Raw genomic sequence first — 18200 nt, forward strand, 5'->3', positions numbered from 1 at the left:
TCAATCTAAAAGCTCATAAAACAACATCCAAAAATGTTATTACCAGACTGAAAATAATGGGAACCTTCTCTGGTAACACCTCTGAGGCTTCTACAATTTGCAAGCCATAACGGATGCTGAGACTAAGGAAGATGAGGGAATTTTACAATTTATAATTCACGTCCCATCTGCTCAGCGCGGTAAAGTTCCAACGAGAATGGTTCCCTTCGTACTCCAATCAGAGTAAACATGTAAATCAAAAATGAATATCCATTTTCAATTTCGTTGCAACACGAAACTACAGCCGCATCATCATTCCAGTTCAATCAGAGAGTACAGCAAGCACATCTACCGGTTTCGAAACTTATTAGTCTCCCATCGGGAAGCACATATGCTGCTCTCTCTGACCTAACTAGGACAAACCCCGGCGTGCAATCACGGATTGCAACGAACGAAATCGCTGAGATGCCCTAACGGCAACTGGTAGCAAAAAAAACTCTTTATATATATATATATATATATATATATATATATATATATATATATATATATATATATATATATATATATATACTAAATTGCTAATATAATTGGGTGTGCAGTTGAATAGGGAAAAAAGAAGACCATTAACGTGTTCTCATTTAAACCAATGCATTATATTTCGTACATAGTCATGTACATCATCAGATGCTAGGCTACAATATACAAATAGTGAAAAAACAATCCAAATGTTACAAAATTTGATGACTTACTTTATAGAGACAGGATTGATGTTGGATAGAATAACTTTTTCCACTTCATGGTTTTGTACATGTACATACGAAATTACTTCTCAAAAAAAAACAAATCGTAAAAAACTCGTCACAGGATAAAAACAGATTTCTATATCTTCGAAGATGTATATTTAAAACAGTTTAAAATTAATAAATATGTAGGTTGACTATATTGACATTATCGATGGTTTTGCCTTATTTTATCAGAATTATTAATAATTTTATTTAATTTTGTACCGGCTTCTTGTGTCAACCTCTAAACGTCAACCATGTGACCACTATAGTCAACCTACATATTTATTAATTTTAAACTGTTTTAAATATACATCTTCGAAGATATAGAAATCTGTTTTTATCCTGTGACGAGTTTTTTACGATTTGTTTTTTTTGAGAAGTAATTTCGTATGTACATGTACAAAACCATGAAGTGGAAAAAGTTATTCTATCCAACATCAATCCTGTCTCTATAAAGTAAGTCATCAAATTTTGTAACATTTGGATTGTTTTTTCACTATTTGTATACTGTAGCCTAGCATCTGATGATGTACATGACTATGTACGAAATATAATGCATTGGTTTAAATGAGAACACGTTAATGGTCTTCTTTTTTCCCTATTCAACTGCACACCCAATTATATTAGCAATTTAGTGCCTAACTGGTCAGTTGTGATCACACATCCTGTCTATATATATATATATATATATATATATATATATATATATATATATATATATCTTTTTCAGTCCGGTAGGATGTGGAATAATATTTTTGGATGTTTTTTTTATGCTATTAGATTGAAAACTTAGTTTTTTGCTAGCAGTTGCCGCTAGGGCATTCCTGCCATTTCGTTCGTTGCAATTCGTGACTCCACGCCGTAATTTGTCCTAGTTGGGTCAGAGATAGCAGCATATGTGCCTCCTGATGGGAGACTAATAAGTTTCGAAACCGGTAGAGGTGCTTGCTGCACTCTCTGATTGAACTAGAATATGATGCGGCCATAGTTTTGTGTTGCAACGAAATTGAAATGGTTATTCATTAAAAAAAAGTACGTTTGAGACACTGAGCCTTACTTTAAACGAAAATAAATTTTTAATTATTTAGAGTACTTATGTTTGACTTAGGGCAATTTTGGAAATTTGTAATTTTTTTGCGGATCCTAGATTGCAATATTATTATGCAAAAACTATTAAACCAATCCTCACAAAATTTAGCACATAATTCGATCATATTATAAAGTTTTTCCAAGCCGAATATGAAGGCTGAACATGAATATTTTACGTGTAAGGGGTCGAAAAAATTTAAAGTAAAAGTTAAAGGAAAATTAAAAAAAAAACAAGGAAAAATGTTTTCGCAATTATTGCTATTTATTAAAGACTAAACATTTCATTTTAAATTTCTAGCTAGTCAAGTGTAATTTCATTGAAAAGCGAAAGGTTTTCCTTCTATAATTTTTTTTGTAGGAGCAATAATTTTCAGGTTATAGGCAAAAATATGGGTGTAAAATGCAAAAATTAAGTTTTTCAGTTTTTGTTAAATAAAAAATTCCCAACTAGGTTTACGACTAGCCCATATTGTTATTATTAATACAAGATACAGCCTGATATGATTCCAGCAAAAAAATTTGACTCATATGGAGAATGTGCATTATGGTCTGCTATTATGTGCAATTATTGTAATACCTACATTATTATATATTGTTTAAGTTTATTATTTGGAGTTATGTTTAAACATTTAATTAATAATAAAAGTGAAATCTCTTTTCCTTTTATATATTTAAGTGAGGTTTATAACAATCATTAAACAGCATCTCCTGTTTTTAAATCAATACTATTTAAATTATACTGATTAGAATGTAAGAAAAAGAGAAAGACAGAACAAGTGAAAGGTATTAACGTTGTTGATTAAGGTACTCACGCAGGGAGATCTCCAACAGCAGCTCCACTGTACAGGCAGCAACGGCAACACAAGATAACACGTCAAGTCATGTCAACACCGCACGTGCCATGCCATCGGCAAACGCACGTGCAACAATCAAGATCTAAGAAGAGAGAACGCTAAATATTAAAATAAAGAGCTCTAAATACGGTTTTTCCTATTCCTTATTGAACTTTAGTGTTTTGTTGAATACAGATTAATAAGTTAATTTTAATATATAAAAATATTAAATCATACAGAAATAAAAACTTCGTTTGTACAATGGTATAAAAAAGTTTATTAAAAACCATTAAAAGTCATCCAAAAGATTCGCAAAACGTTTTCGATCTAGATCAGATCATTTTCAGTGCCTAGAACGAAATATTTCCACGTTAGAATGAATGCAAAAGGTTAAAATTGTGACTAGTTGAAGAAAAAATGTGGTGATACTTACGTTCTCCTTAGTACATGAAACTAGCAACATTATGAAATTGGTAACATCGAGAAATATGGTTTACATGATACTTATATGATCTTTATAGCGACTCACTATAAATATCATATAATGATATTTATCGCTAAAAATATCGCTATAAATTTAGTTATAGTCGCTATAAATATCATATAAGTATCATGTAAACCATATTTCTCGATGTTACCAATTTTATAAGGTTGCTAGTTTCATGTACTAAGTAGAACGTAAGTATTGCCATATTTTTTCTTTAACTAGTCACAATTTTAAAACGTTTTGCGAATCCCTTTTTTAATGGTTTTTAATAAACTTTTTTATACCATTGTACAAATGAAGTTTTTTACTTCTGTATGATTTTTTAATTATGGTATACAGCCAGCTACTGGGATTTTCCCATTGATTTTGTTTTTAAAAAATATTAGTTTCGTTGTCGTCAAAACATCAAATAACTAATACAATGTATAGTCCATTGAAATTTTCTTTTTTTTATGCTTAAACGTGTTTTTTTTAGAGTACGCAATTTTATTTTTTTGTTTTGTTGTGGGGGTAAGTGGAAGCTTAAGTTCAATTTTATGGGGTCGCTGCTTTGTCTCCCCTGCAGCCATCTAAAAAAATCAGTGCAAAGGGTTTTTGCGCTGTATCTCGTAAACTAATAACCCTACAGAAACTTTTTTAAAACAGTATTTGTTTTAAATTAAATTATAACTTTATTTACATAAATTTTTATCGTAAATTGGAAAATACAGCGTTGTAGACAAACATAACTAAATTTTTGAACACATTTTCTTTTAGGCCTAAGTAAATCTTTTTTGATCATTTTACAAATAGGGTTTTCCAGCAAATAATTTTCACTACATTTTTGTTTAATTTTATTAATTTATTTGGGTGTTAAATCTCTAAAGTTTACCAGGTTAAAAATAAAATAAAAAATTCCATTTTTATTCAGTTGCATGCAATGAGAAGGCAAAACCGTCTTATTTTTCACCTAGAACAGGGAGCGCAAACCAGCGCTCTAAATCGACGATTTTCGACTCTATTTTGAGTCATCATCAGAGAGCCGTAGGTTTGCTGCTCTCTGCCCGAAGTGACAAAACTACGAAAGCTTATCCCCGCATTGCAACTGACATTTATGGAGTAGGTGACTAGCATCTAAGGCAAAGTTTTCAACCTAATAGAAACATTAATAATATTGAAAAATATTAAAAATATTACTAAAAGATTTTTAATTGAAAACTTATTGGTCCATTTCCCTGGTAACACCTCCATGGCTTCTAAAAATTGCAAGCCAGATGTATGCTGAAGCGAAGAAGACAAGAGGGAATTCAAAAACTTACAAATCACGACCCCGTCTGTTCAGCTGGTAAATTCCAACGGAAAATTGACCTAGTTACTTAAATGAGTAAAGACCAATAAAAATAAAAAAATTCCATTTTTATTCAGTTGCAATGCGAAGACAAAACCGTTTTATTTTGCCTATTTTTACTTTGCCTTTAGCAGGTTATTGAATACTGACAATAATACGATAAAAACGAACCACTGCGCTTAGTTTTTTATACAGTGTTTTTTAGATAAAATTATCCACCAAATAACTTTTGAACTACTGATTTTTAGGAAATGCGCAAAAATACGTCAAATAATATTTGAAGGGCACATTATGCCATATTTAAGCTTGCTGGGGAAGGAACCCTCTCACCCCCCGTACCATCCCTTAATTTTTTTAAATTACTTCCAACTGTTTTAATTTATATTTGGATTCTCCTCTGTGTACTGACTTCAAAAATTTTCAGTTTTCTTGCTTTTGTATTTATTTTTCTCACAAACTAATCGCTTTAAGCATCATGTGTTATATATTTGTGAAATCAGCACAAAAAAGAGAATCCAAATATCAAAAAAGGTGAAAGTAATTCAAAAAAATAAAGGGATGATACGAGGGTGAGAGGGTGCCAATCTTAAATATGGCATAACGTCTCCCCCTTCAAATATTATTACTTTTAAGTGATTTTGAGCTTTTTCTAAAAATCTGTGGTTTAAAAGTTATTTAAGATGAATAGTTTTATCTAAAAAGCACTGTGTATGATTTCTTCACATAATTTATATTTTTTTTAAATTCCTGTATTATCATTTTACAATTGAACCTGGTGTTAAACTCTGAGATTATGAAAACAGGGTGCATCTTGTATTGGAGGAAGAGATGATAAGTTAAATGTAGTTTTAATCACTGTCTTGGCGAATCGTTTTTATGCTCTCATCTTGATTTTAATTTTTAAATAATACCAGTATATTTCAACATATCTAATTTTACGGTGCCGCCCAAAATCCCGACAGCCAAAATCCCGACAGCCAAAATCCCGACGGCCAAAACACCGACACGCCAGAATCCCGACAGGCCAAAATCCCGACATGCAATAATCCTCGCATAAGTAAAAATTCCGACTTTTCTTTAATACTTTTAACACAAAATACATTTGTTTAGTAACAAAAAATAAAAAACAGATGGCCATAAACAAAAAATAAGAAATAAATGTAATTATATGTTAAAAAGAAACTTATCAAACCTGTCGGAATTCTGGCATGTCGGGATTTTGGCCGTCGGGATTGTGGCTGTCTGGATTTTGGCTCTCGGGATTTTGGGGTAGACCCCTAATTTTAAAGTACAGTTCTTAAAACTAAGAAAGAAACAGTCTTAGACACAAAAGAAATAGAAGAATTATGGAAAAAACACAGAAAGACAGAAGTCCCCTATTTCGTAACAAACTTCAAACATAAATGAAGTTAAGTATAATGACGTCTGAAATAGAGAAGTTTCTGAGAAGGATATAAAATAGTAAAGGGGCTGGACCAGATGACACTTATTCAGTATTCCTGAAACTCAAAAGTGAGAAAACTGAAAAAATCCAAACTGTTTATAACCATTTACAAGTGGTTATATACAGTGGCTATAAACCTGAGAATTGTCTAAAATCTAAATTTGTCCATATTCCTAAAAAAGGTAAAAAAATTTATGAGATTAGCCTCACCGGTTTAATGAGCCAAATATTAAAGTATAAATTTCTACTTAATCAAATAGGACTGAAATTCTCGTTGATAGGTTTCAATCATCCAGCAGACTGATCGTTATCCATATTCGGATTTAAAGCGTACTTTTAAAATAACGGAAATATATCTGCCACTATAGAAAAAATACAGAACAGTATAAATTGGAATAAAAACTAAATTGTTAAAATTATTTCAAAAGAAAAGAAAAAAGGAAGCAACGTTTTTGTATACTCTCGGACAAAAATATTGCATAATACGCATGTAAAATGGATTTTTGTGTGCTTCTATCCTTAGCCACCTCTATCATAAGAATAAGATTTATTTTACGAGTCCGATGTTTTAAAATATCACACGAATGCTATAATCGGATTTAAATCTGATCTGGGCCAAATACTGTCTAGTATAATTTTTAAATTGAATCTCATCAAGGTAAGTATTTATTATGCTAGCGACATGAACACGTTCACTAGCACATTGCTTTCAAATAGCAAAACATGATCTTCTAAAATGTTTTCAATGTACATATAAACTGTAATTCGCCTAATCACCTTCAGGTGTTTGGTATGTCTTTCAAAGCAATACCGCTCCGTACACTAAGGCCGTCCGCACATGGAGCGACGCTCGAAGTAATCGACTTGATTCCAATCGCGTAGATCTCTCCCCGTCACTTAAGCCCGTCCGCACATGGAGCGACGCTCGAAGCACTCGGCTCGATTCAAATCGCGTAGATTTCTCCCTGCCACTCAAGTTCCTTCGTTGTGGCATTGGGCTCCGTACACGAGGCGTTTACGATTGCACAATCTCCTCGTCTTGTACGACTCTCGTCTCTTGCGATCCGTAGTGCACGAGAAAGATCGAGTGAGACGCACGTTTTTAGTCATAATAGGTAGTTTATTTTATTTGTTTCCTTCGTTTTTTGTTGTTTTTTTGCGCTGAATGAAATTTTACTTTTATTTAAAGATCGGTGCATGTTATGTTCATTGATTGTAGTACTACCTACTAACTTTGTGGAAATATATTGTTTATAATATAAAATTCTGAAAACATTGAACTTTTGTTTCTAGGTGTTTATTATAAAATTCTTTGGGGAAATAGAACCCTCAATTGTATAATGCTCATTGTATACAAATGATACTAAAAATGTAACAATACCGTACTTTTTACAGATCTAAATAGTCGTTTGGGTTGATAAATAAAATAGATGTGAGCAAACTGAATCGACTAGTGTGCGGAGAGCAATCGCTTGTGCCGCAGGATTCGTACAAGACGAGCAAGACGCGCGAACCTCGAGACCTGTTTTCGATCGACTCATGTGCGGACGGCCTAAGTTCCTTCGTTGTGGCATTGAGCTCCGTACGTTTTTAGGATTGCAAAATCTCCTCGTCTTATACGACTCTCGTTCCGTGCGATCTGAAGCGCACGAGAAAGTTCGACCGAGACGCGCGTTTACAGTCATTATTTTATTTGTTTGCTTCGTTTTCGTTGATTTAAATGTAAATCGTTAAATGTAAAATGTTTCGTTAATGTAAAATTCTGAAAACATTGAACTTCTGTTTCTAGGTGTTTATTATAAAATTCGTTGAGGAAGTAGAAAAACACCCTCAACTGTATAATGCAACTATATAAAAATGTAATAATACCGTACTTTTCACAGATCGAAATAGTCGTTTTGGTTACTATGTATATAAAAAATGCTTTAATTTATAAAACAGAATCGACTAGTGTGCGGAGGGCAATCGCTTGTGTCGCAGGGTTCGTACAAGACGAGCAAGACGCGCGAACTTCGAGACGTGTCTTCGATTGACCCATGTGCACACGGCCTTAGTGTTGCCCAAATGCAAGACCAAGGCGAGACTTAGACAGTCTTGGTCTTGCGCCAGTACACCTCGTCTCGGTCTTGGTCTTGGTATTGCGATCCCGGTCTTGGTTTTGGTCTTGCAGCAAGAGTCTTGCAAGTCTCGCAGTTGCCTATTAGCCTATTGCATATCTTTGAACAACGTAAGAGAGGTACATTTTAAGCTTGAATATCATAGCCATAGTAAAGACCAACCAAATTAATAAATATCTAGACCAGCGGTTCTCAATCTGTGGTGCATGTACCACTGGTGGTACGTATCATTATTTGCGGTGGTACACACAACGAAAAAACGCTGGACGGAAGGGCCGCCCGAGAACTTTATCGTTCCGATCCATTATCGTTATCGTACTAGATACTGGCATTCTATAAAAATAACAAAATTACTCGTTATTTTGATATTTTAGAAACACCTTGTATACTTGAAAATATTTTATGGTTCTACGCATCATTAATTCCCGCATTTGAGAAAATGTTCGGGGACACACTATAGATTATTGCATAAATCAATAGAATATTAGTCATACTTTCATTTCAAATTAGTCCATTTTTCTGAGAAATTAATAGTTTAAAATATTTGCATTTTACTGCATGGATTGTAATGGAATTTTGGGAGTAGCACAAAGCCCAATCTCCTAATTCAAAGTCTATCCTATATACTATGGCGCTTTTATCATGGGGGCGGTTCTCATTACTTCTCGGGGATAGAACATTTTTATTTTCAAATTTCATGGAGCAAAAGGAAGAATTTTAAGAAAATTTAAAAATGCGCTTTATAATTTGATCTTATTTTTTTCACCCGTCCAACTTTTTGAAAGTAGAAATAACACTATATTAAGAGGTATTGCAAAAGAAAAACAATGCATTTAAATTCTGGTGAATGAGGGGTAAAATGTATGTACTTCTCATTTTTCCTTAAAGTACATTAGTCATATATTTTTTTGCACCATATCTCGCTTAGTTTGAATGTAACCGACATTTAACGGTGCTCGTTTTAAAGGCCTTTTTAAACACTACAAAAGCATGAGCACTTTGAGCATGCACCAAAAAACAAACTCTTTTTACCTACCATATCTCTTTTTGTATTATAAATAGAAAATTTACGAAGGAAAGAATCTCTTTGTTATTTATAATTAAAAAAAAATTTATATAGTGTTTTTAGTTTGATGCATAATTTTTAAGGTATTCACAAATACGTGTCATTTTTAAATGAAAATGGCCAATTTTCAACTACGCATAACTCAAAAAGTATTGAGTTCTCAAAAAAAAGTATAGATCAGTTTTTGCTTAAAAATAGGTTCTCTAGCCACTTCCATGCTTATTTTAACCAATAAATTTTCCACCCCCTTGAAGGGGTGGGAATTGCCCCAAGATAAAAGCGCCATAGTATATAGGGTAGATTTTGTTTCTTGAGCTATTCCCTACTTACTGTGAAAATATCAAGTACATCGATGTAGTAGGATGGAATTCGGAGCCAAATACCCTCATTGACTGCCCTATAATAATGCTCTGCTATGATCGCGTGAGAGGGGACACACACAAGATTCTAGCAAAATTTCAATTTTCTGTAACTTTTCGAGTTTTTAAGTTACAGCAACGAGTTTTATGTTATTGTAAAGATAATTTTACATTCTTTCAAAATATGTAAAAATATATAGGGCGTATGTAAACAATTAGGATTTTTTTTCATTTCCGGTTAAACCGGAAGCCATATTGTAGGTAAAATTTATTGTGCTAATAGATAACAAAGTACTATATATGTCTGCCAAATTTTAAATTTTAGTTTCTATTACAGAGGTAGTTACGGGCACTCGAATATTTTTTTATAAAAAATTCATAACTCCCCTCCTATGAGGAGTTAAGAAATCTGACCAATGTTATTCAATTTACCGAGAGGATATCAAAAATATATCAAAAAATAAACAAATTCCTTGGAGTCATTTTTGAGAAAATCTAGTTCAAATTTATGTCAAACTTTGACCCCTTAAATATAGGCAACCCATAACTTATGAAAAACGATAATAGTCTTGTTGTAGCCCCATCTTTAGGCTATATAAATGTTTTTTCAAATTAAATTTATCTTAAACAAGTTTTTAGATTGGTAGGGAAATGTATCGGGTGGGCGGTCGGCCATGCTGGCCGCCATTTTGGATTTGGAAAGGTGAAATTCCATATTTATATTTACGTTTCGGTCAAAATTTGCAAAAATGGGCCCCAAATAACCCCCCTATTTTGGCCCCCCTTTGAGAGGTTTTTTCAAAAGCTTAGTTTCTCGACAAAATTCTCTTAAACTTACTCATACCGAATTTAATCGAAATCGGTCCAGTAGTTTTTGCTGGGCGGTGGCGACATACGTACGTACATACGTACGTACGTACTTCCGACATGTTTTTTATTTGCTTTTTAGACTGAAAAAAGTGAAATCTGAAAAAAATTTTTTTGCACGATCCTATAACTTTATCTATTATACTCATACTGCGTATGTAGTACGATAAAGTAAAACAGCCAAAATCAGCACCACAATTATTATAGTTAATTAGATTACCTAGCTAGAGAGCTATTTCACTTAAGTGGTAACAAAAATAGTAAAAAGTATTTTGTGGTACATGACTCAAAAAGATTGAGAATTACTGATCTAGATAACTGACACCGGGTGGCGTTTGAACCCACAATCTAAGTGATCCGTGCCTATGTTCTAACTAACTAAAGGTTATTAGAAACTTATGTATTTTATTATCCAATACATATAAGCGAATGAATAAAAAAACATAATATTAAGAAAATATGAGGCTATCGTTTTAGTTTCAGTATTTTATAAATTCTAGAATATTCCACAGAGTGACGCTAGAAAAAACACAGTTTGATTGGTACATCCGGTGTACAATGACAGTAATTGACCTGTCTAGCAACAATATTATTACAGCTATATTTATAAAAATAAGAAAAAATCACTTAAATCGGACAAAAGGTTTAAGAACTTCAAGACATTAACCATGACCCATTTTCCGGCATTATAAAATCTGTTTTTGTCTCGTTATCATACTTTTAAATATTAGCCGCGCTGTTTCAGCAAAATTTTGTTTAACTGAGTGACCTCATAGCACATTCAGTAAAAACAATACATACCTAATAGTCTTACTATTCTATATACCGATAAGATTTGTGATGTTATTCCTAGAAAACTAATAATGAAAAAATTAATTACTTATTAGGTATAGGTGACATATTTTTAAACAGTTTGGATACGATATTCGATATTACTATCGGCGTCGCAAAGCAAGAATTGTTATGTTATGATTAGAAGGCGACTAATCTCATAACCCTTACAATTAATTTCAGAGAAGTCGTCTGCTGAGAAGGAATATACAAAATACTTTTTTTAATTTTACATTATAATAATGACCTCTGAGTACGTGTCAAATGTTGTCAAGTGTTCTTTAAACGAATATTTTGATTCGCTATGTACATTTCTGGTATTGTTCGTAATGCGCATAAGTCCAGTTTTTTAAATTTTTGTTACAAATTTGTTTGTTTTTCATAGAGTATCTAATAATATAGCCGAACTAATATGCTCCCTAAAATGACCCTCAGTTCCCACTGCAAGACGCAAGAGTCTCGCAGGCTTAGTCTTGTTCTTGCTCAAGTCTTGCAGGGTAAGTCTTGGTCTTGGTCTTGCTAAAATTAGGCAGTCTTGGTCTTGGTCTTGGTCTTGCAAAATCGCAGGAACAAGACCAAGACTGCAAGACCAAGACCGATTTTGGGCAACACTAGTAGCACTATGCCGCCACCACCAAAACTAACGCTCTGTATGAGGTTACAACTGACATACTGTTCGCCAACTCTTCTGTAGACGAAGTTTCGTAAATATTGCTTGCATATGGTGAAAGGTATGCTAGATGTATCCTCATACAGAGTGTCAATTTTTGGTGGTGGCGGCATAGTGCTATGAAGTGGTATTTCTTGGAAAGGAGATACCGAACTTTTGAAGGTGATTGGGCGAATGACAACTGACATGTACAATAAAAACATTTTAGAAGATCATGTTTTGCCATTTGCCAGCTATATTGGATAACAAATTCGTGTTAATGCACCATGACGCAGGTCTTCATGTTGGTATAATAGTGAATACATACCTTGATAAGATTCAATTTAAAAATTATATTGGCCACCATATAGCCCATATTAAATTTAAATCCGATTATACCATTAATGTGATACATTAGAACATCGCATTCGGAAAAGAAATCCTATTTCTATGACACTGGGGGCAGCACAAAAACTTTTATTTCACACGGTAATTTCAAATTATGCAATATTTTTGTCGGTGAGTGTATAAAAACGTTGATTTCCTTTTTAATTATCTATTGAAATAATTTTCACCATTTAGTTTTTATTCCAATTTATACTGTTCTGTATTTTCTATATAGTTGCAGATATATTTCCGCCATATTTTAAAAGTCCGATTGGAATCCGAATATGGATAACGAACAGTCTGCTGGCTGATTGGTTCCAATGTTTCATTTAGGATATAATATATTCTGTTCACGGAAATTACGAAAATTTCATACTATAAAACAGCACAAAGACATCGCACTTAACAAACAATTTTAACGCTTTGCTCGAATAATTTAATAAGAGACTACGTCCATAGCGGCATGTCTATGACAGTGTCTTTTACAAAGAGATAAATTTGTTATTGGATTACCAAATTATGTCAAGCTTTTAGTTAGAATGATAAGGTATTATTAAATAAAGAGTTTGACACAGCTTTTCTACGTGCGATAGAAATTAAATAAAATTATTATTCGCACACTATATATTTGTAAAAGTTAAATTAACCAGTTATCTTGTTTTAATTGTCCTCTTCCTATTTTGCCCATATAACCGTGTATATATTATATTCCAAATTGCACCAACATATCTTATAGGTCTGGATCCCGCGAATGAAAAAAAATTGATTAATATCAAGCTAAAAATTTGTTAATAGCTTAAGGGTGTCTAGTCGGACAAACTTTGATATATGGGGACATTTGAACAGGGGAAGTTTTAATTGTGGAACAGATTAAAAATTTGGAACGGTCAGACCACGAAAACGTCACATGTATTTTGTTAGACAGAACTTCCAATTGATTTGTTACCCTTTCATTAAACTCTTATGCAAAAATCAGGCTGCTATTTATCACCAAATGGGCATTATAATGAGTGGAACACGCAGAACATGTCAAGTGGAAGGAATTATGACAGGTAATAAATATCAGTCTGATTTTTGCATGAGAGTTTAATGAAAGGGTAACAAATCAACTGGAAGTTCTGTCGGACAAAATACATGTGACGTTTTCGTGGTCTGACCATTCCAAATTTTAACCTGTTCCACAATTAAAACTTTTCCTGTTCCAGTGTTCCCATATATCAAAGTTTATCCGACCAGACACCCTTAAGGTATTGACAAATTTTCAGCTTGCTATTAATCAACTTTTTTTCATACGCGGGATCCAGACCTATTAAGCTACCAAATCCCAGCTAAGCTCATACTAAGGCTTTACCTTTGTATTTAAGTTTAAGGCGGGTCTTATGCTTATAAGATATGTTGGTGCAACCAGGCATTAAACATTTATGTGCTTTTCTTCATTATACATGTTCATTGGTAAAATATCCTGTGTTGTTTTGTGTCTTCTAAACTCTGAAAATATAACAATTAGGCAGCTCTTGACTTAATAAATTGTACAATATCATGCTTACAGTGATCTTCATCTTCAAGTGGTCTCTCCCATCCAAGATCAGCAACAGTTTTGGCAAATTCTCTGTTTTGGGTCTTTCCCAGCAAATCCGTCAAATCCGAGCTTTCCCAATCTCGTATGTTTTTAAGCCAGAAGCACTATCTTGGTACTGGTCCACGATTTTCCTTAGTCTTAATCTCGAGCTGTAGAAAATCGCAGGTTTCTCCTGTTTCTGATTATATGTCCGAGATATGTAGTTCTCCTTTCATTTGGTGAAAAACTTCCAAATTCGTGATGTGGGAAGTTTAATCTATTTGCAGCATACTGCTATATACCCAGGTTGTTTTGAATTCTTCAAATATGTTCAAACAGGCAACTTTTAGCAGCCACTTTTTAACTCGATATAACAGTAGGGTACATGTAACACTTCACAAAATTATGGCGTCATACACTTATGTATTAGTGGCTTATGGTATAAGAGGCTTTTCATTAAAAAAAATATGCCCTGATGATTACAATTCGGGCTTGGATTTCAAAGTGAGATAAATTAGGCCTGGATAGCAAAAAAAGTTGACTAATAGCAAGCTGAAAATTTGTTAATAGCTTAACGGTGTCTTGTCGGACAAACTTTGATGTATGGGAACACTGGAATATGGGAAGTTTTAATTGTGGAATAGGTTAAACATTTGGAACATTAGACTAAAAAAACGTTTCATGTATTTTGTCGGACAGAACTTCCAATTGATTTGCTACCCTTTCATTAAACTCTCATGCAAAAATCATACTGTTATTTATCACCAACTGGGCATTTTAATAAGTCCGACACGTAGAACATGCCAAATGGCAGGAATTACGACAGGCAGTAAATAGCAGTCTGATTTTGTAGATCCAGGCCTAAATTACTTTTGTTATTTTTGAACTGTATAAAATTATGTCATTATGTATTTTTAGTACGTTTTCAAATTATACTATTGGTACCTGGTTTTCATGTAGGCACTGAATGATTTTTATATCTAGGAAGTCTACGTAATTTTTTCACAGTGTTTCTCACAGTTTGACACAGTCATATGCTTTACTGTAATCTACGAAGCATGTACATCTATATTTCTTTCCGCTGATCTCGGTATTTTTACAGCACGACTGACTACGCAAACAAGTATCTCTTGTTTTCAATCTTTCTCAAAAGCCTTTTGGTAGTTCGCTCAGATCTTGATTGCGTTAAGAAGAAAAATTTAAGCAACGTTTTAAAACTCTTACTCCGAGTGGTACATCAATGTATACAGGGTGTCCCGAAAAATAGTGCGTTCCTTTAAGGTATGGAGAGAATACTCAATTTGGAACAAAAAAGTCCTATACCATTTTTTTCTAAAGTTAACCGTTTCCAAAAAAAAGTTAACATTGTTTTCCATATACCTGTATTTTAATGTTTGGAAATTTTAATAAACTGGCAACATCGTACGCACTACAGAATAATAACAGATGATAAGAACTCGTTTGTGATTGTGATTTACAATATTTAAAATAATCCAACCTAATAGTAGCTAATACTTATGTATTTACTATTTGTTTACTAAAATTATTTTCTTTTGAAATGTATTGAAATACCTATTGCATAATTTTAAATGAATTACACATCTTTTAACATAAAAAATCTTTTAACTGAACTATTATTATGTATTTAGTAAGGTTTAAATGGGTTGAATGCTGAGTATTAATTGCTGAGGGCTTTAACTGAATTACATAGTTTTAATAGTTTACAGTGGAACTTAAATACACGAGATAATGTCTCAGTAATTTGTTTACTTGTGAACTGAAATAACTAAGTTGTACTTACTTGAAAATAATTTTTATACCGAATAGATGTTTCAAGTAACCTTTCACAAACACCATTCATACGACGAGAAATACCGGCAAAACATTTTGAAAGAAATTAATTATAGTATGCCTCGTCATTTAGTGATCTGCCATAAATAATCAACGTAATAACATAATAGGTAATACACTCACGATTCGAAAACATTTTCGGCATTGATACTAAACAGGATTCTTTAAAACTATCTGTTTACTATCTATCTTCTATCTATTTACATGGGACTGCCTATGCTTAAATTTGCGTACCGCACATAGTTGTCAGATTTAAATTTGCATACCAAAATGTATTTTAATTTTTTGGTCAAACGGTTGCATTTAGAAAAAAATGTTATAAGAGTTTTTTGTTCTACATGGTGCCTTCTACATATACCTTTAAGGAACTCACTATTTTCCGGGACACCCTGTATACAGAGAATGCGAGAAAACCCCGAAAGACAATCATTTTGGATTTTGTGTAGGAGTTGGTACGAGGGAGGCAGTATTAGGTCTCCTGCAGATACTACAACATAAGCACCGACCAAAATAGACAGCGTGACAACATAAGTGTCAATAAGTAAATATATATTCTACAAATATCTTTCAAAATTCCCTTGAAAACATTGAAGAATAAACAAAAGTTTATGGAAGAATAGGTAAAAAACTTAATATACCCAGACGACACCGTTATTATTGCGGACAGTGCTATGTAAGTGCTTGCAGCGACTTCTGAATGTCTTAATCAGAGAAGGTATACTTGAGTTCTGAAAGTAAAACAGAATTGAAACTTGAGTTCTAAAAAAATAACACATAGATATACCGCGTACAAAGATTCCAGTATCTCGAATACTATAGATAACCACGGAAGTATATCTACCACTGCTCTGAAGAGTTTTATTTAACTATAAAACATTCAAGCAACAGTTTATAATAAAATAAATTCTACATGTTTATATCCTTATACAGGGTGATTCATTAAGGATGTCCAATCTCTGGGTTGTAGATTCTAGACCTCAAAATATTAAGATTTGACCCAAATCGCTTAAATAAAATGTGGCTCGTTACTGAGTTACAGGGTGTTTTAATAAAAAATTTAATAACCATTTTTACCCAGTACTTTAAAACTACTTGATATATCCTAGTTATACTTAGCAGAAAGTGTAGGGTACCATACACCCTACTAAATTGTGATAAACAAATGTTTCTGCCTACCACCAGAGGCGTACGGCAAGGGACAGTGAATGGTTTACCCTTCCCAAATTCTACGTCACTGGCGGAATTGCTATTTTAGCACAATACTTCGATTCTCCAATACTTTCTCTATAAATAATGTACTCTCTATTTGTAACGATAAAGTCATTATTTTTCGAGATATTTGAAGTTGAAAATGAAACGATACAGCTATTTTGATTAATGTATTGTGCTCTTTTTGATTTTTAACTTCAAATATTTTGAAAACTAATGATTTTATCATTATGAATGAAAGTATAATATGTACATAGAAGTACTGGAGAATCTAATTATTGCGCTAAAATAGCAATTCCGTCAGTGGCGCAAAATTTGGGAAGGGTAAACCATTCACTGTCCCCTATCGTACGCCTCTTGTAGTAACCAGAAATATTTATTTAACATAATTAAATAGGGTGTACACTACCTACACTTTTTCCAAGTATAATAAGGATATGTCAAATACTTTTAAAGTACTGGATACAAATATTTTATATTTAACCCAAATCATTTAAATAAAATGTGGTTCCTTACTGAGTTACAGCATAATTTAAAAATTATTTGTACCCAGTACTTTAAAAGTATTTCAAATATCCTTATCATGCTTGCCAAAAAGTGTAGCTACTGTATACCCTACTAAATTATGTTAAATAAACGTTTCTGGCTACTACCAGAGGCGTACAATAGGGAACAGTCAATGGTTTATTCTTCCAAAATTCTACGCCACTGGCGGAATTGCTATTTTAGCGCAATATTTAGATTCTCCAGTATTTTTTATGTAAATAATATACTCTTCATTTATAATGATAAAATCATTAGTTTTCGAGATATTTGAAGTTAAAAATCAAAGAGAGCACAATACATTAATCAAAATAGCTGTTTCGTTTCATTTTTAAATATCTGTTTCAACTTTAAATATCTCGAAAACTAATGACTTTATCGTTACGAAAAAAGAGTATATTATTTACATAGAAAGCATTGAGTGGCGTAGAATTTGGGAAGGGTAAACCATTCATTATCCCCTGTCGTACGCCTCTGGTAGTAGCCAAAAACATTTGTTTATCATAATTTAGTAGGGTGTACGGCACCTACACTTTCTGCTAAGTATGACATGGATATGTTAAACAGTTTTAAATTACTGGGTAAAAATAATTAATACATTTTAAAATAAAACACCCTGTAACCCAGTTACAAGGCACATTTTATTTAAGTGATTTGGGTTAAATCGTAATATTTTGAGGTCTAGAATCTACAACTCAGAGATTGGATATTCTTAATGAATCACCCTGTATATTATTATTATTATTAGTGAAAATTAAGTTTGTGTTCGAATACCCAGTAGTAAAGTAAAATATATAACAAAATGAGAGCTTTCGT

General features: G+C 32.8%; 1 protein-coding gene across 2 annotated transcripts in view; it reads right to left on the minus strand.

Moving 5' to 3' along the window:
- Positions 1-18200, minus strand: part of LOC114329770 (bone morphogenetic protein 1) — a 1195441-nt gene that overhangs the window by 217132 nt on the left and 960109 nt on the right. The window contains exon 5 of one of the 2 annotated variants that reach the window (XM_050650131.1): positions 2669-2695. The exons of the other annotated variant lie outside the window; for it this stretch is intronic. Coding sequence (XP_050506088.1) covers positions 2669-2695 — 27 coding nt within the window. The remainder of the gene's footprint in view (positions 1-2668; positions 2696-18200) is intronic. 2 annotated transcript variants of the gene reach the window in all.

Source organism: Diabrotica virgifera, chromosome 5, assembly GCF_917563875.1.
Source record: "Diabrotica virgifera virgifera chromosome 5, PGI_DIABVI_V3a".
NCBI classification, from domain to species: domain Eukaryota; kingdom Metazoa; phylum Arthropoda; class Insecta; order Coleoptera; family Chrysomelidae; genus Diabrotica; species Diabrotica virgifera.